The sequence below is a fragment of the Hemitrygon akajei genome, chromosome 2 (genome assembly GCF_048418815.1).
Source record: "Hemitrygon akajei chromosome 2, sHemAka1.3, whole genome shotgun sequence".
NCBI classification, from domain to species: Eukaryota; Metazoa; Chordata; class Chondrichthyes; order Myliobatiformes; family Dasyatidae; genus Hemitrygon; species Hemitrygon akajei.
This window is the reverse complement of record NC_133125.1, coordinates 194,386,370-194,406,509: the sequence shown is the minus strand read 5'-3', so window position 1 is coordinate 194,406,509 and position 20,140 is coordinate 194,386,370. Positions and strand designations below refer to the sequence as shown.

Here is a 20,140-nt window from a genome sequence, read left to right as displayed (position 1 = left end):
CCTCTTTCTTAATATCTACATGCTGCAGTTATTCAATCCTCTGCAAGTCATCACGACAATCACCAAGATCCTTTTCCATAGTGAATGCTGAAGTAGAGTATTCATTAAGTACCTCTGCTATTTCTTCCGGTTCCATACACACTTTCCCACCGTCACACTTGATAGGTCCTGTTCTTTCACGTCTTATCCTCTTGCTCGTCACATACTTGTAGAATGTCTTGGGGTTTTCCTTAATCCTGCCTGCCAAGGCCTTCTCATGTCCCCTTGTGACTTTCCTAATGTCCTTCTTAAGCTCCTTCCTGTTAGCCTTATAATCTTCTAGATCTCTAACATTACCTAGCTCTCTGAACCCTTTGTTTCTAACAGATTTTAACAGATTCTAACAGATTTTCCAGGCATGCTTTCGTCTTAAGGAAACCATTCTGATTTTGCCCTTTTTCATTATGTGCTTCCAAGTACACCGACATTTCATCCTTAATAATGGACTCATCTTCCCAAATTCAGGTCAGGTTAACTGGACTATAAATTCATTTCTTCTGCCTGCCTTACTTCTTAAAGAGTGGAATGACTTTTGTAATTTTCCAGTCCTCCGGACCATACCAGAATCTAATGATTCTTGAAAGATCATTATTAATGCCTCCACAATCTCTCCAGCTACCTCTTTCGGAACATGGTGTGTAGTCCAACTGGTCCAGATGACATTTCCTATCTTCAGTCTATCATCTTCTCAGGCATCTTCTCCTTAGTGATCACTAACTCTCACTACTGCCCCATGCTCCCTTGAATTTCTGGCATATTGCTGGTGTCTTCCACAGTGAAGACTGATGCAAAATGCTCAATAAATTCCTCCGCCATTTCCTCTCCGCATTACTACCACTGCCGCGTCATTTCTCGCCTTTCTTTGACTCTTAATATATCTACAACAGGCTTTTATTGTATCCTCTTTTATATTATAGACTGGCCTACCTTCATATTTTGTCTTTTCTCTCCTTTTGACTTTACTGTTGCCTTCGGCTGATTTTTAAAAGCTTCCCAATCCTTATCCTTCCCACTAATGTTTCTATGTTTTATGCCCTCGAAAACGATACTAGACAGAAATTAATATAATCTTAAATTGGCAATAATAACATCCGTCACTATTTATTTCACAGGAACAGTCGGTTAGTCTGACGTCCCACATCAAGTCCTTATTAGATGATTTGCATCAGATTCTCTTCGAGAAAGAGAAGCATTTACTCCAAGATGTCAGGAAGGAAGAGCAGAGGATTCTAAATCCAATGGAGAATAATCTTCAAAATATTAAAGAGTACTTAACTTCGAGTCAGCTCAACATCTCAAAATTGCAGGAAAGGATCCAAATGCAAGACAGCATAACATATCTGAAGGTAAGGTGTTACATTTCAATTTAATGCAAAAATGCACAGCCATTAAGTGGCGGGTACGTTTTAAATCAATGTTGGTTTGTACCAACAGTTTATTGAAACCAGTCAATGTTTCTTGGATCATACTGCTTTGTCACTCAACGGATTGGTCTTATACAGTTTATGTGAACTGCCTGCAAACGGCACATTTCCAGCTGCAGTTCCGTATTCACAAAAGTCATCTATGAGTAATAAACTACTGTACATCGTATCTATATTCAGTTGTATCCTGAAGGCACATTTTACTTGCTAATCCTGTACCTAATGAAGTGGCCACTGAGTGCATGTTCATTGTCTGATGCTAATGTAGCCCATGCGCTTTAAGCTTTGATGAGTTGTATATTCAGAGATGCTCTTCTGTACACCACTGCGGTAATGTGTAGTTCTGTGACTTACTGTCTAAACCAGTCTCATCATTCTCCTCTGACCTCTGTTACTCACAAGCTGTTTGCACCCACACACTGCCGCTCACTGGAATTTTTATTTATGGTTCGCTTTCTGAAGCATTATCTGTAAGTTCTTGAGACTACTGAGTGTGAAAATCCCAGATCAGTATTTCTGAGATACTGAAATCATTCCATCTTACACTAAAAAATCATTTCACAGTCAAAGTCAGTTAGATCATTTCTTCTCGATTCTACTGTTCGGTCTGAAGAATAACTAATTCTGCTCCCCCCAGACCACGTCTGCATGATTTTGTGCATTGAGTCGCTGATACATGATTGGCTGATTAGCTGTTTGCATTAACGAGCAGGTGTATGAGTGTAATGAGAATCCGACTCTGCTTTAATATCACTGGCGTGAAAAATGTTATTTTGCGGCCTCAGCACATTGCAATGTAGATAATAAAAACTGAATTACAATAAGATATTCATATTTATCTAGTATAGTTTGAATATATGGTGCAAATAAGGAAGTAATATTCAGTCCTGCTGAAGGATCTCGGCCCGAAGCATCGACTGTACTCTTATCCGTAGAAGCAGCCTGACCTGCTGAGTTCCTCCAGCATTTTGTCTGTGTGGCCTGGATTTCCAGCGTCTGCAGATTTTCTCTTAGTGTTCATTGGTTCATTGTCCATATAGACATTTGACGGCGGAGATGATGAAGCTGCTCCTCAGACATGTCCAGTGTACCTAACGAGGTGACCATGGGTATAACCATGCGAGTGGTTTCTTCTCAGTGAGTGTGAACTGGTGCTGAATTTTAGAGGTGAACAACGTATAAGATGTGTCTAGTTACATCAGCTTGTCCCGATTATTTGTGTTTCTTGCCTATGCAAATTTTATTAATTCCTGAACTTTGGTCTTTAGTGAAGTTACCTATTCCTACCGTTATGCAAACATCAGATTGCTTGGGACATTGTTATCTTGCAGAAGCTTGGTTGAAAGGGAGACATGAAACGCTACAGATGCCTTTCTGCAGAAAGAAAACAAGACTTGGGAGGAACTCAGCGCGTCAAACACGCTTCGTGGAGTTTGGCGGATAGCCCATGTTTCGGGCCGATACCCTGGATCAGGGCATGCTACTGTCGGCCCTAAACATCACCTATCGCTCTGCCTCCTCAGATACTGCTTGATCCGCTGAAATCTTTAACGTTACGTTAGCCGAAATGAAATGTTCTGATTCAGAGGGGAGCGTCTGAACAACTTACGTACTTAAACCATTCACTGCTGCTGGGGCACAGGCCGACAGAGTCTTCTGTCCCTGGACAGTCGTTCAAGTTGTCCCCAGGTGTAGACCATCAGCGATAGTCCTTCTTCTCCCAGGAATGAAGTCTTTGGAGCTTTTGCTGGCATTCAGTTTTTACGGCATGGGGTTGATAGTGTTATGCCCAGCTCTCGTCCTTTCGCTGTCGGCTTGGGACCATCCATGACAGTGTTACTTATTTAATTAACTGAGAAGGAATACCTGATGTTGGGGTGTAGAAGTCAATTCTCCAACAATTCAGACACGCATTTTCTTTCTTTCAGGAGGAAGCTTGTGGGACCAGAAGGTAGGACATGCAACTTAATAAATATCTGCACCAATTTAAACAATATCTCCAAAGATCGGGAATGTTTCGGTGATAACGCAACGCCAAATTGAAATGAACCGAACTGTAAAGAACATTCCTACACTGTTTCAAGGACCCTGTGGTTTGATGTTTTATATTCTGCCTGATTTTCTTTCGTCTGTGTCTTTTTTACCATTTGCGTGATTCGTTATTTTTTTTTCCACGTTAGGTTTTTGATGTTTACTTTGACCAGGTTCCAAGATGTTTCTTTATTCCGTGATTGTCTGTGGGAAATTGAATCTCAGGATTGTATACTGCCTATATACTAGGATAATAAATATATAGAAACATAGAAAACCTACGGCACAATACAGACCCTTCAGCCCACAATGCTGTGCCGAACATGTACTTACTTTAGAAATTACCTAGGGTTACTCGTAGCCCTCTATTTTTCTAAGCGCCATGTACCGATCCAGGAGTCCCTTAAAATACCCCATCATATCCACCTCCACTGTCACCGTCACCAGCAGCCCATTCCACGCACTCACCACCCTCTGAGTTAAAAAACGTACCACTGACATCGCCTCTGTATCTGCTTCCAAACACCTTAAAAATCTGCCCTCTCATGTTAGCCATTTCAGCATTGGGAAAAAGCCTCTAACTATCCACACGATCAATTCCTCTGATCACGATATGCACCTCTATCAGGTCAACTCTCGTGTTCCCCAATCCAGGCAGCATCCTTGTAAATCTCCTCTGCACCCTTTCTAGAGTCTCCACATCCTTCCTGTAGTGAGGTGACCAGAAATGAACACATTACTGCAAGTGGGGTCTGAGAAGGGTCCTATATAGTTGTACCATTACCTCTCGGCTCTTAAACTCAGTCCCATGGTTGATGAAGGCCAATGCAGCATATGCCTTCTTAACCACACAGTCAACCTGTGTCAACAGCAGCTTTGAGTGTCCTATTGACTCGGACCCCAAGATCCCTCTGAATCTCCAGACTGCCAAGAGTCTTACCACTAATACTATATTCTGCCCTCATATTGGACCGACCAAAATGAACCACCTCTCACTTACATGCGTTGAACTCCATGTCACTTCTCAGCCCAGATTTGCATCCTATTGGTGTCCCACTGTAACGTCTGACAGCCCTCCACACTATCCATGACACCCCCAACCCTTGTGTCATCACCAAATTTACTAACCTATTGCTTCACTTCTTCATCCAGGTCATTTATAAAAAACACAAAGAGTAAGAGTCCCAGAACAGATCCCTCTAGCGCACCATTGGTCACTGACCTCCATGCAGAATACGACACATCTACAACCACACTTTGCCTTCTGTGAGCAAGGCAATTCTGCATCCACAAAGCAAGGTCCCCTTGGATCCCATGCCTCCTTACTTTCTCAATGTTTTGCATGGGGTACCTTATCCAATGCCTTGCTGTAATCCATATACCCTCCATCTACTGCTCTACCTTTATCAATGTGTTTAGTCACATCCTCAGAAAGTTCATTCAGCCTCATAAGACACAACCTGCCTTTGACAAAGCCATGCTAACTACAGCATCTGCAACCCTCCACTCCTCTGGAACCTCTCCAGACCCCATTCATGATGCAAAGATCATTTCCAGAGGATCTTCTCCCTCGCCTCCCAGAGTAGACTGGGGTATATCTCGTCCGGTCCCGGTGACTTATCCAACTTGATGCATTCCAAAAGTTCGAGCACATCCTCTTTCTTAATGTCTATGTGCTCAAGTTTTTCATTTTGCTGTAAGTCATCCCTGCAACCGACAAGGTCCTTTTCCGTAGTGAATACTGAAGCAAAGTCCTCATTAGGTACCTCTGCTCTCTCCTCCCGTTCCATACACAGTTTACCACTGTCACACTTGATAGGTCCTATCCTCTCACGTCTTATCCTCTTGGTCTTCATATATCTGTAGAAGGCCTCAGGGATTTCCTTAATCCTGCTGGCCAAGGCCTTCTCATGTCCCCTTCTGGTTCTCCTAATTTCATTCCTAAACTCCTTCCTGGTAGTCTTATAATTTACTAGATCTCTATTGTTGCCTACTTTTTTGAACCTTTCGTAAGCTTTTCTTTTTTGGCTTGACTAGATTTGCACCAGCCTTTGTACCCTACCATCCTTTCCCTGTCCTATTGGAACTTACCTTAGCAGAACATCACGGAAATATCTCCTGAACATTTGCCACATTTCTGCTGTACGTTTCCTTGAGAACATGTGTTGTCAATTTATGCTTCCATGTTCCTGCCTGATAGCTTCATATTTTCCCTTACTTCAATTAAATGCTTTCCTAACGTTTCTGTTCCTAACCCTCTCCAATGACATGCCAATTGATATTTGGAAAATTAAAACCTCCCACCAAGACAACCCTGTTATTATTACACCTTTCCAGAATCTGTCTCCCTATGTGCTCCTTGGTGTCTCTGTTACCATTGGGTGGTCTATAAAAAACACCCGGTAGAGTTATTGACCCCTTCCTGTTCCTAACATCCACCCACAGAGGCTCAGTAGACAATCTCTCAATGACTTCCTCCTATCTCTGACCAGCAGTGCCACGCCCCCACCTCTTTTGCCTGCCTCCCTGTCATTTCTGAAACATCAAAAGTCTAGCACTCTAAGTAACCATTCCAGCCCCTGAGCCATCCAAGTCTCTGTATTGGCCACAACATCTTAGCTCCAAGTGCTGATCCATGCTTTAAGCTCATCCGCTTCGTTCATGGTGTTTCTTGGATTAAAATAGACATATCTCAAATCATCAGTCTCAGCGCGTCCTTCTCTATCACCTGCCTATCCTCTTTCTCACACTGCCTACAAGATTTCTTTATTTCTGAGCCAACCGCCTCTTCCTCTGTCTCTTCAGTTCAGTTCCCACTCCACAGCAATTCTCATTTAAAGTCTCCTCAGTAGCCTTAGCAAACCTCCCTCCCACGATACTGGTCCCCTCCGAATTCAAATGTAACCCGTCCTTTTCATACAGGTCATGTCTGCCCCAAAAGAAGTCCTAATGATCCAGAAATCTGAGTCCCTGCCCCCTGCTCCAATCCCCCAGCCATGCATTTATCCTCCACATCACTCTATTCCTATACGCACTGTCGTGTGGCACAGACAGTTATCCCAAGATTACTACCTCTGAGATCGTGCTTCTCAACTTCCTTCCTAACTCCCTGTACTCTGTTTTCAGGACCACCTCCCTTTTCCTATCTATGTCATTGGTACCAATATGTACCACAACCTCTGGCTGTTCTGCTTCCCACTTCAGAATATTGTGTACGTGATCAGAAACATCCCGGATCCTGGCACCTTGGAGGCAAACTACCATCCGTCTTTCTTCCCTGTGTCAACAGAATCGCTTTTCTGACCCCCTAACTATAGAGTCCCTTATCACTGTTGCCTTCTTCCTTTCCCTACCCTTCTGAGCCACAGGGACAGACTCTGTGCTAGCAGCAAGCCACTGTTGCTTCCCCCAGGTAGGTCATCCCCCAACAACAGTACTCAAACAAGAGGACTTATTGTTAAGGGGGATAGCCACTGGGGTGCTCTTTAGTATCTGACTCTTGCCCTTCCCTCTGCTGAGGGTTACTCACTTGCCTGGCTCCCGAGGCCCCAGTGTGACTACTTGCCTATAGCTCCTCTCTGTCATCTCCTCACTTTCCCTGACCAGACGAAGGTCATCGAGCTGCATCTCCATTTCCAAACCTGGTACCTAAGGAGCTGCAGGTCGACACACCCGGTGCAGATGTGGCCGTCAAGAGGTAGGGAGTCTCCTGGACATCCCACATCTGACACCCCCCAGTACAGAACACCGGCCTCACAGACATTTGTCCTATTCCTCACAAGTAACTTACCTCACTTTGACTCGTTATCACCTAAGCCCCGTTGAGCCAGAGCCCTCCTACTCTTTCTCCCTCAACTCTGTTCCCCGCTCTATAAAGCTGTCTTCCTCTTAAATCCTTGTGTTACCGCTGACGTCCACGCGCTTGCGCAGTCGTGCCTTGAAGATATTGAATCTTTGAATCATTGAACTTTAATACTGGCAGGATCAGCGAGGAAGTCCGTGAAATGTTAATAAAAGACGGTACCCTGACTGTTAAAAAATTGGATCATGCAAGAATGTTGAAAGCCATGCTGAGTGAAGAAATTAATTGCACCAGCGAAGGTAAATCTGACTCTCTTGTTTTCACTCTAATTTATCAAACATTTCTGTGTAGTAAGTAGTTAGAGTCCACCAAGAATGAAACTTGACCTTAGCCCAACACGTCCATGCAGTCCATGTGAAGCCAGCACACTGGTCGAATCTCCCCGCATTTCGCCATACACCGCCAAACCCTTTTTCTCTAGGTACCTATCTACGTTGCTGATATACCAGGACCAAGTTCTACTTCTGGCAGTTGTTTTGTTTAGCAATAGGCTTCTCCTCAGATCTCGGTACTGTGCTGCCTTGAGTTTCCCCGCGATCTCTCAGGATGTTCTAATCCTCTGCTTCTCCTCCCCCCACCCCCAATTAGACACTGCCTCTGTCACCCTGGACGTGGAAACGGCCCACCCGCGCCTCGAGGTGTCTGAGGATCGGAAGAGTGTGAGATGGATCAGGACCAGCTGCAGTCGTCCTGACACTGGGCGAAGGTTTATATTTGGGGCCTGTGTTCTGGGATCGGAGGGATTCAAATCGGGCAGACATTACTGGGAGGTGGTTGTGAGGAGCAATCGGCGCTGGGCTCTGGGAGTGGCCGCAGAGTCTGTAGAGAGGAATGGACGTCTGGTACTAAAACCGCATAATGGTACCTGGGCAATCGGGCAGACGGATAACAAAATGTATGCATATACTACACGTCGATTGGAACTCCCTGCCGAACCCATTCCCCAAAGGGTAGGGGTCCTTATCAGTTACGAAGCAGGTACAGTTTCATTTTACAATGTGGTCAACAAGTCCCTTCTGTACACATTCAGTAACTTTAGATTCGCGGAGAAACTTTACCCTTTCTTCCGAACATTGGACAGAAACTGGTTGACCATCGGTTCTGGTTCCATCCTGAATGTCTAAATCGGAAAGATTGTAAATTAGCTTGGAAAGTGAATAAAGATAATTGAATTTAGGGTTTTGTACCATTTCTTTTATTGAAGTAAGACCATAAGAATCTAAGAAATAGGAGCAGAATTAGGCTTTTCGGTTCGTCGAGTCTGCTCCGCCATTTCACCATTTCCCACCTATTCGCATTGTCATGTCTTCAGCACATAACCTTTCACGCCCTAATTAATCATGAACCCATTGACCCGGCCTCCACAGACACATGTGACAACGAATTCAACAGATTCCCCACCCTTTGGCTAAAGAAATTAGAAACATAGAAACATACAATACCTACAGCACAATACAGGCCCTTCGGCCCACAAAGTTGTGCCGGACATGTCCCTACCTTAGAAATTACTAGGCTTACCTATAGCCCTCTATTTTACTAAGCTCCATGTACCTATCTAAAAATCTCTTAAAAGACCCTATCGTATCCGCCTCCACCACTGTTGCCGGCAGCCCATTCCACATACTCGCCATTCTCTGCGTAAAAAACATACCCCTGACATCTCTTCTGTACCTGCTCCCCAGCACATAAACCTGTTTCCGCTTGTGGCAACCATTTCAGCCCTGGGAAAAAGCCTCTGACTATCCACACGATCAATGCCTCTCATCATCTTATACACCTCTATCAGGTCACCTCTCATCCTCCGTCACTCCAAGTAGAAAAGGCCAAATTCACTCAACACACACAAAATGCTGGTGGAACACAGCAGACCAGACAGCATCTATAGGGAGAAGCGCTGTCGACGTTTCGGGCTGAGACCCTTCGTCAGGACTAACCGAAAGGAAAGATCTACTATAAGCCTACAGACTCTCACAGCTACCTGGACTATTCCTCTTCCCACCCTGTCTCTTGCAAAAATGCCATCCCCTTCTCACAATTTCTCCGTCTCTGCCGCATCTGCTCTCAGGATGAGGCTTTTCATTCCAGGACAAAGGAGATGTCTTCCTTTTTTAAACAAAGGGGCTTCCCTTCTTCCACCATCAACTCTGCTCTCAAACGCATCTCTCCCATTTCCCGCACACCTGCCCTCACCCCATCCGCCTGCCACCCCACTCGGGATAGGGTTCCCCTTGTCCTTACCTACCACCCCACCAGCCTCCAGGTCCAACGTATAATTCTCCGTAATTTCCGCCACCTCCAACGGGATCCCACTACCAAACACATTTTCCCCTCCCCACCTTTCTGCTTTTTGCAGGGATCGCTCCCTACGCGACTCCCTTGTCCACTCGTCCCCCCCACCCCTTCCCACCAATCTCCCTCCTGGCACTTATCCTTGTAAACAGAACAAGTGCTACACCTGCCCTTACACTTCCTCCCTCACCACCATTCAGGGCCCCAGACAGTCCTTCCAGGTGAGGCGACACTTCACCTGTGAGTCAGCTGGTGTGGTATACTGCGTCCGGTGCTCCTGGTGTGGCCTTTTATATATTGGTGAGACCCGACGCAGACTGGGAGACCATTTCGCTGAACACCTACGCTCGGTCCGCCAGAAAAAGCAGGATCTCCCAGTGGCCACACATCTTAATTCCATGTCCCATTCCCATTCTGATATGTCTATCCATGGCCTCCTCTATTGTCAAAATGAATCCAAACTCGGGTTGGAGGAACAACGCCTTATATACCGGCTGGGTAGCCTCCAACCTGATGGCATGAACATTGACTTCTCTAACTTCCGTTAATGCCCCTCCTCCCATTCTTACCCCATCCCTGACATTTTTAGTTGTTTGCCTGTTCTCCATCTCCCTCTGGTGCTTCCCCCCACCTCCTTTCTTTCTCCTGAGGCCTCCCGTCCCATGATCCTTTCCTTTCTCCAGCTCTGTATCCCATTTGCCAATCACCTTTCCAGCTCTTAGCTTCATCCCTCCGGTCTTCTCCTACATTTCGCATTTCCCCCTCTGCCCACTACTTTCAAATCTCTTACTATCTTTCCTTTCGGTTAGTCCTGATGAAGGGACTCGGCCCGAAACGTCGACAGTGCTTCTCCCTATAGATGCTGCCTGGCCTGCTGTGTTCCACCAGCATTTTGTGAGTGTTGTTTGAATTTCCAGCATCTGCAGATTTCCTCGTGCAAATTCACTCAACCTGTTTTCATAAGGCATGCTCCCCAATCCAGGCAACATCCTTGTAAACCTTCTCTGCACCGTTTCTATGGTTTCCATATCCTTCCTGTAGTGAGGTGACCAGATCGGAGTACAGTACTCCAAGTGGGGTCTGACCAGGGTCCTATATAGCTGCAACATTACCTCTCGGCTCTTAAACTCAATCCCATGATTGATGAAGGCCAATACACCATACGCCTTCTTAACCACAGAGTCAACCTGCGCAGCTGCTTTGAGCGTTCTATGGACTCAGACCCCAAGATCTCTCTGATCCTCCACACTGCCAAGAGTCTTAACATCAATACTACATTCTGTCATCAGATTTGACCTACCAAACTGAACCACTTCACACTTATCTGGGTTGAACACCATTTGCTACTTCTCAGCCCAGTTTTGCATTCTATCAATGACCCGCTGTAACCTCTGACAGCCTTCCATACCATCCACAACACCTCCAACCTTTGTGTCATCAGCAAATTTGCTAACCCATCCTTCCACTTCCTCATCCAGGTCATTTATAAAAATCACGAAAAGTAAGGGTCCCAGAACAGATCCCTGAGGCACTCCACTGGTCACCGACCTCCATGCAGAATATGACCCGTCTACAACCACCCTTTGCCTTCTGTTGGTAAGCCAGTTCTGGATCCACAAAGCAATGTTGCCTTGGATCCCATGCCTCCTTACTTTATCAATAAGCCTTGCATGGGTTACCTTATCAAATGCCTTGCTGAAATCCATATACACTGCATCTATTGCTCTTCCTTCATTAATGTGTTTAGTCACATCCTCAAAAAATTCAATCAGGCTCGTAAGGCCCTTGAGAAAGCCATGCTGACTATTCCTAATCATATTATACCTCTCCAAATGTTCATAAATCCTGCCTCTCATGCTCTTCTCCATCAACTTACCAACTACTGAAGTAAGACCCACTAGTCTATAATTTCCTGGGCTATCTCTACTCCCTACCTTGAATAAGCGAACAACACCTGCAACCCTCCAATCCTCCAGAACCTCTCCCATCCCCATTGTTGATGCAAAGATCATCGCCAGAGGCTCAGCAATCTCCCCCCTCACCTCCCACAGTAGCCTGGAGTACATCTCATCCGGTCCTGGCGACTTAATCAACTTGATGCTTTCCAGTAGCTCCAGCACATCCTCTTCTGAATATCTACCTGCTCAAACTTTTCAGCCTGCTGCAAGCCATCACGACAATAATAAACCCGATTCTGATTCTGTTTCTGCAGATTAGTCAGGCCCAGTGACCTGTCTGATCCAACCTTTTTCAATCATGTGTGTAAACCCTCCCAACATCCCATAATCTCTCCGTTCATCCATCGGATCACCCCTCCCCCCACACACACACACAGAACTGTAAACACAACTCCTTCCCTCCGCAACAGTGAGATCTTACAGAAGTCAGGGCCCTCAAGTCAGGCCAGGGCTCCTGCAGGTTGCAATATTTCATCGTCCCTCTGTAAACAAGAGACATTTGACCTGCCGGCCTCAGTGCTGACGTTCCTGTTTCCGGTGATCTCGGTGACATTGAGTCACTCAGCACGGAAAGTGCTGCTGGAAGATCATCAGCTGAGCGAGAGACGCTCTTATTAGTATAAATATTTAGCTTGGTAGAGTAAGTGAGTTTCAGTTTAACGATGTGACTTCAGCAGGGTTTTATGGTTTTTGCCGCCCTCAAGATTTCTCTCTCTCTCTCTCTCTCTCCCTCCCTCCCTCCCTCCCTCTCCCTCTCCCTCTCTTCTCCACTCCACACTTGGCCTTTCAACATTCAATGGATTTCAATGAGGTCCCTGGACATTCTTCTGAGCTCCATTGAGCACAGGCCCAGAGCTATAAAAACACTACTCATGCCTTAACCCTTTCATAGCTGGAATCACTCTCGTGAACATCCTCTGGACTCTCTCCAGTGCCAACACATCCCTCCTTAGACAAGGGACTCAATATTACCGAGCCTACTGTCAGTGTGGTCTGACCATGCCTTACAGCAGATGGCTGTTAACACTCGAGTCTCTGGTAACAGCCAGTATATCAGAAGTCCTCAACTGTCCGTCTACATTATTAACAATAAATATTTTGTTAAGAAGAGTCCTCCTGCATTCTCATCAACTCCATCAAGATTCTACCACACAATTGAGCTGTAATCAATGGCATCCAAAGAAATCAACAATTGTGGAAGAAGATTTTGAATAAAGGGTTAAAATACCTGAGTTGTTAACACCCTGTACCTTCATTTAATTAGCAATATGTCTAGTGCTGGAGTTAGTGCTTAACACAGCTGCGTAAATAATATAAAGACAGTGAAGGACATAAATTGTTGGGAGGACCCTCTCGGCTGACAAGTTTCTGATAATTAAAAATTATCCTGCTTTGTTCTTCACCTCTTAGCTGCTAACATAAAACAAATTATATCTTCGTACTTAAATGACTTACTGTATCCAAGGATTTAATGAAGCTTTTCATATGTGATACATTCCTTAGCTGAAAACAGGACAGGCATGCCTGCGAGACAAATCAATCTATGCACAATGACAGATGCTTGTGTGCGACTGTGAGTCAGAGATTTTTTTTAGAACTGTTGCCGCGTAATGTGCCTCAACTCTGTATAAATAGAGGTGTGCTTGTCTTGGTCTTCGCAGGTGGGGATCCCAATGTTAGGGGATCGGGCCCCCACACAATATTTTGTCTCTATTATCTCTGACTGTCTAGAGTGTTAATGTGAATGAATTAGTTTCTCTGACAACAACCCATTCGTCTTTGAGGAGTGGGAATAAAGTTGAGCATCCAGGGATACACAGGTGGTCACATGGTGGACGTGCAAACTCCACATAAACAGCAACCTATGTCAGGATATAACCTGAGTCTCGACATTCTAAGGCAAAGGCTGCTGTGAGCAAGATGTACAGGAGCCTGAGCTCACACGCCACCAGACACTGCGCTTTGGGGCATCCCTCAACGCAAAGTCCTGATGTATGCCCGTCAGAATTCACCAGGACACTGCGCTTTGGGGCATCCCTCATGACACTAAACTGAGTGGAAAAGCAAATTGTACAGAGGATGTGGAGTGTCTGCAGAGGGATATAGATAGGTTAAGTGAGTGGACCAAGCTCTGGCAGATGGAATACAATGTCGGTAAATGCAAGATCATCCACTTTGGAAGGAATAATAGAAGAGCAGATTATTATTTAAATGGTGAAAGATTGCAGCATGCTGTTGTGCTGAGGGACTTGGGAGTGCTTGTTCATGAATTGCAAAGAGTTGGCGTGCAGGTACAACAGGTTATTTAGAAGGCAAATGGAATGTTGGCCTTCATTGCTAGAGGGATTGAATTGAAGAGCAGGGAGGTCATGCTGCAACTATACAGGGTACTGGTGAGGCCGCAGCTGGAGTACTGTGTGCAGTTCTGGTCTACATACTTGAGGAAGGATATACTGGCTTTGGAGGTAGTGCAGAGGAAGTTCACCAGGTTGATTCCAGAGATGAAGGGACTAACCTATGATGAGAGATTGAGTCGCCTGGTACTATACTCTCTGGAATTCAGAAGAATGAGAGGGGATCTTATAGAAAAATACAAAATTTTCAAAGGGATAGATAAGATAGAAGTTGGAAAGTTGTTTCCATTGGTAGGTGAGATTAGAACTAGAGGGCATTGCCTCAAGATTCAGGGGAGAAGATTTAGGACGGAGATGATGAGGAACTGTTTTTCCCAGAGACTGGTGAATCTATGGAATTCTCTGCCCAGGGAAGCAGTTGAGGCTTCTTCACAAAATATATTAGAGATGCATTTAGATAGATTTTTACATACTAGAGGAATTAAGGGTTATGGGGAAAAGGCAGGTAGATGGAACTGAGTTTACGGACAGATCAGCCATGATCTTATTGAATGGCAGGGCAGGCTCAATGGGCCAGGTGGCCTACTCCTGCTCCTATTTCTTATGTTCTTATGTGCCAGTCATCAGCATTCACTGAAGGACATCTTGTTACATTTGAAGACCAGCAATTATTGAGCATACAAAACTGCGTTGATGATCTGACAGCAGATGTCTATTAACTCTTGAATTCCTGGTGACAGCCAGTAGTATATCAAGGAGTCCTCGCTGTCTATTTCCATTAATTCGACATTAATACATAGATAGTATTTTAAAAAGATTCTCCCTGTGATCTCATTAACTCTCTCCAGATTCTACTACAGACACACACAAGGAACAATACACCGTTTCCAATTAACCCACCTATCCACAAGTCATATTTCAGGTAGTTATTACACTACAACAGTCAGGTTCGTGAACCAGCGTGGACAGCTGTTTACAACAACACTGAACTGTCTCCACAATCTAGAGACTCGATTTTAAAGACTCTACATCTCATGTTCTCTGTGTTATTTATATTTTTATTGTTATTGTTTGCTTGATTTGTCTTCTTTTACACATTGGTTGTTTGCCAGACTTTGATTAAGCATAGTTTTTTCATAAAGTCTATTGCATACTTTTTCCTGAAAGAAAATGAATCTCAAGACACTATATGGGGACAACAATATATGTACTTTGATGATAAATTTAACCTTGACTCTCAGTTCCCTCTGCAGTACCGGCTTCGAGCAGCAGGTGGCGGTCCTGCACCGTGAATCGCCGCCATCCCTTTGCCTCTGCAGACGTTGTTTGACACGCTACAGCAGTCTTCGTCTAGTCCACACTCCCTCTCCTTACCAGGGAGGGGTCCTCACACACTGAGGGGATCACAAGGTACAGAAGTCTTGGAACACAGTGATTCAGCAGCTGTCGAGGAAACAGTCACCAACTGACACAGACATGATAGACAGTCAGAGTCTCTTTATCCTCAGCGTGGGAATGTCAAATACTACAGGGTGTAAATACGACAGGTGAGAGGAGAAGGTTTAAAGGAGATTGATGAGGCAAGTCCTTTTTTACACAGAGAATGGTCGGTGCCGGAACGTGCTGTCAGGGGAGGTGGTGGAAACAGATACAACAACAACATTTCAGTGACATTCAGACAGACACATGAACAGACAGGGAATGGAGGTTTGTGGACCACGTACAGGCAGATGGGATGAGATTGAATTGGCACAATGTTCAGCACAGACTTGTGGGCCGAATGGCCTGTTCCGGTGCTGTATTGTTCAATGTTCTGTGTTCAGCAGCTGTTGACGCAGCAGTCAACAACAACAACTTGTATTTAGGTACAGTCGCTGTGTAAATGCAGTAAAGTGTCCCGGGTGCTTACACAGACGTGTTTCTCACTGGATACAAAAACAATGAACACAACAGACTCTGCATCCTGTTACAAACACTGGGGACAGTGGAGTGAATACAGTCAACACGGGGTACAGAGGATGCTCTACACAGAGTGCATTGGTTACCGCTCCCCTGTGTAATCCAACAGACTGAAGACCAAAAAATTAAAAGACACAAAGATCGATTTGTGTTTCAAGAAGTTGAGAAACAGGAACAGTTGTGGCCATTCGGCCCCTTGCTCCTGCTCTGCCCGTCACTCAGAACATGGCTGATCATTGACCTCAGTGCCAATTTCCTGCACCATCCCATCATCGCTGTGCCCCTTAAATCCAGAAATATTTTGTAGAGAATTCCACAGATTCACCACACACTGAGAGAGGAATTTTTCCTTATCTCTGTCCTGCTGAGGTGACCTCTGATTGTGAGTCTGTGACCCCTGGTTCCACACCCCATCCAAGGGAAACATCATTCCTGCCTCTACCCTGTCAATACCCAGTGAGACCACCTCTTCTAATTATGAGACAGTCTCAGTTAGTGTAATCTCCCCGAGGACACTATATGAAGGGTAAAGCTTTAAGGTAAGATCGTCAAAATTGAACCGGGATGTTCAAGACATGTTATTGGACACAATGAGTGGTATCTTCCTGGAATGCTCGGCCGGGATGGGGAGCGGTGAAAGCAGATACGATCGTGATATTTATCAGACATTTAAACAGGGAAATGAACAGACAGCGAATGGAGGATATGGATCTTTTGCGGGCAAATGTGGTTACATCATGGTCAGCATAGAGAGCGTGGGCAGAATGGCCTGTTCCTGTGCTGTACTGTTCTGTGCTCAGTGTTTGAAATATCACAGCCAGGGGCCCAGCAATTTCTTCCCTGGATTCCCACCATGACAGAGGATGCACTGGATCAGACCCCGGGATTTATTCAGGTTTCTGTGTTTAAGCTGGTCAGCCTCCTTTGTAATGTCGGCATGTTTCAGGACATTCGTATTCTCCTCCCGGAATTCCCCAGCTTCCATCACCTTCTCCACAGTAAATACAGATGAGAAGTATTTATTTCAGACTCACCCATCTGCTGTGTCTCCACACAGAGATGACCACACTGATCCTTCAAGGGACATATTCCCTCACCAGTTACCCTTTTGTTTTCCACAGACTCACAGAATCTGTTTGGAATCACCTTTATCTGACCTGCTAAATCTATCTCGTGTCCCCTTTTGCTCTCCTGATTTTCTCTCTGCAGTGTTCTCCACACCCCTTCTACTCCTCAAGGACCCCAGCTGGTTTCCCCTGAATTACGACTCCATCTGAACCAGAGCCTCAATAACCCTCGTCAGCCAGGGTTCCCTCATCCCTCCAGTCTTGCCCTTCACTCTAACAAGGACAGGCTGATCCTGAACCTTTACAGACTCAGACTCAGTTTTAAAGCCGCTCACTTGTCAGGTGTCTCTTTACTGGGGACCACCCTCCAGTTCTACACCTCTGCTTATTCCCCGACCCCTTCTATGCCCCCTCAGTCAGTCTGTTCACTGCTCTGAACATCAGAAATAGCAGCGAGGAGGCTGTTCAGCCCCTCACACCTGCTCTCCCATTGAATAAGATCAAAACCACCTCACTGTGCTACAGACTCAAAGGACGTGACAGAAGTGGGGGTCAGAGAGGAGGGGACCCCAGCTGGTTTCCCCTGAATTTGTGAAGTGTGCCTGGAATGGTCTCACAAGCGACGTGTAGATGCCCGACTAGAGAAGGGGTCACACTTGACCCCTCTCAGTACATGACTCTTGGCAAGTGGTTGACGTGACAGTGGGTTGGGGGGCACGTTGGGACCAGTGACCATCATTCCGTTAGACATAAAATAGTCATGGAAATACCTGTGAACTCGTCCTGAACTGGATCGAGGTGAATGCTGATGGGATCAGACGGGAACGTGATGGTTGTTTGGTCGAGGCTGTTCACAGGTCCAGGCACACAAAGCTGCAGAAAATTGTAAACTCAGCCAGCTCCATCATACTTTACTGAAATCCATACACACTACATCCACTACTTTACCATCATCAATGTGTTTTGTTACATCTTCAAAGAACTCAGTCAGGCACGTAAGGCCTTTGTCTCCTCTACTGTCAAGATGAATCCACACTCAGGTTGGAGGAACAACACCTTATATACCGGCTGGGGAGCCTCCAACCTGATGGCATGAACATTGACTTCTCTAACTTCCATTAATGCCCCTCCTCCCCTTCTTACCCCATCCCTGACAATATTTAGTTGTTTGTTTTTTTCTCTCTGTCTGCCCATCACTCTGCCTGTTCTCCATCTCCCTCTGGTGCTCCCCTCCCCGTTTCTTTCTCCTGAGGCCTCCGTCCCATGATCCTTTCCCTTCTCCAGCTCTGTATCACTTTCGCCAATCACCTTTCCAGCTGTTAGCTTCATCCCACCCCCTCCGATCTTCTCCTATCATTTCGCATTTCCCCCTCCCCCCACTACTTTCAAATCTCTTAGTATCTTTCCTTTCAGTTAGTCCTGACGAAGGGTCTCGGCCCAAAACGTCGACAGTGCTTCTCCTTATAGATGCTGCCTGGCCTGCTGCGTTCCACCAGCATTTTGTGTGTGTTGTGAGGGTTGACATTATTGTGATTGATGAAATCCTACAGGGCAGTGATGAGGTCGATGGTCACAGTCTTTCCCCAGGGGAGGGGAGTCTAAACTAGAGGATATAGATTTAAGGTCAGACGGTAAAGATTAGCAGGGGACCTGAGTGGCAAATTTTCCACACAGACGGTGGTTGGTGTATTGGAGGGGTCGTGACTGTCACCTGCCGATTACCTGGTCGAAAGACACACCACCTGCCAATCAAAGTTTAACCCCTCCTCGCCCAACAATGCACACCAGACCATTGGCTCCTTTAATTAGCCGTGTACTTGGCCTCGGGCAATTGGCCTTTGTAATCAGCTTAACTCGACTGACACCGAGCCATTGGCTTCCCTGTGAGTTACCTGGGCTGGACTCACCAGTCCTGCTGCACTATAAAGGAAGCCACGTGTGCTTGAGCCGCTGTCATTTTTGCTGTCTCCGAGGGACCACCCAGCTGTCGGTGAGTTGTGCATTGAATAGGGTTGGAGTGTGAGTATTGTCCCTGAGCAGAAGAGCCGTGCCTGCACAAGTCAAGGGGGGCGGATATCGTATTGAGTGTGTGTGTGAGTGAGTGAGTGAGTGAGTGAGTGAGTGAGTGAGTGAGTGAGTGAGTGTGTGTGTGTGTGTGTGTGTGTGTGTGTGTGTGTGTGTGTGTGTGTGTGTGTGTGTGTGTGTGTGTGTGTGAGAGAGAGAGTGTGAGTGAGAGTGAGAGTGTGAGTGTGTGTGTGTGCGCGTGTGCGCGTGTGAGTGTGTGCGTGTGTGTGTGTTGCTCCTGTAGCCATTTTCCCACGTTTGCCTTCTGTAAATAAAATCCTTTACTACGAAGACTGTCTGTCCAGACTCCTTGTCTGTGATACCTATCGAGTCTGTTTCCTCACTCACAACAGTCAGTAAATGGGATGAGCTGCCAGAGGAAATGGTAGACGCTGATAGAACTGAGACATTTTTAAGACATTTGGACAAGTTCTTGATTGAAAACGTTTAGAGGAATGCTGGCCAAATGCTGTCAAATGGGACGTGCTGAGGAAGCCACCTTGGTTGTCAGGGACATGTTACGTCGAAGGGCCGGTGTGTGTGCTGTCACCTCCATTAGTCTCATTAGGAAGAGTGGGACCTCACATCAGAGCAGGGATGTACAGGGGTGAAGTCAGGAAGTTTTCCTGCATCCGTGTTTGAGTAATCCCAGTGTATCCAACACCTCACAATCTTCTGCTGCATCAAGATCCCACATTTCAGTGTCAAAGATATTTTTCTGACAATTTAAATAATTGATATTTAATCACCTTGTCACCCTCCTGCTTTACATCTCTATTTATTCCCCAGACCCTTCTATCCTCCCTCTGGTCAGTCTGTACACTGCTCTGAAGAACATCAGAAACAGAAGCAAGGAGGCCATTCAGCCCCTCACACCTGCTCTCCCATTAGACATTATCAATACCACTTCCCTGTGCTCATGCTGTTTCTACTGATTCTACCTGAGCATCGGTCTCTCTAATGGTCCCTCCCCTCTCTGATCACATTCTTCCTCCTTTATCCCCCTTCCGGAGGAAATTACGCTGCACTCCCATTTTTTCTTCAATCAGATGCTGGAAGAACTAAAACAAAACAGAAATTACTTGAAACCCAC

The 20,140-nt window shown here is 45.7% G+C and overlaps 1 protein-coding gene across 1 annotated transcript; it reads left to right on the top strand.

Annotated features, from left to right (window-relative positions):
* The first annotated feature begins 1,262 nt into the window (after positions 1-1,262).
* Positions 1,263-8,532, top strand: LOC140738156 (E3 ubiquitin-protein ligase TRIM39-like). The gene is made up of 4 exons (XM_073065293.1): positions 1,263-1,385; positions 3,392-3,414; positions 7,477-7,595; positions 7,945-8,532. Exons 1-4 carry the CDS (start codon positions 1,278-1,280, stop codon positions 8,478-8,480), a joined length of 786 nt encoding a protein of 261 aa, XP_072921394.1. The 5' UTR covers positions 1,263-1,277; the 3' UTR covers positions 8,481-8,532.
* The last annotated feature ends 11,608 nt before the right edge of the window (positions 8,533-20,140 follow it).

What these genes read in the sequence shown, in the direction of transcription:
- LOC140738156 (XM_073065293.1), top strand. Translation starts at nt 1,278, where the DNA reads ATGGAGAATAATCTTCAAAATATTAAAGAGTACTTAACTTCGAGTCAG. An exon ending in ACAGCATAACATATCTGAAG is followed by an intron (nt 1,386 to 3,391) that starts GTAAGGTGTTAC and finishes TCTTTCTTTCAG; the next exon opens with GAGGAAGCTTGTGGGACCAG. An exon ending in GAAGCTTGTGGGACCAGAAG is followed by an intron (nt 3,415 to 7,476) that starts GTAGGACATGCA and finishes TAATACTGGCAG; the next exon opens with GATCAGCGAGGAAGTCCGTG.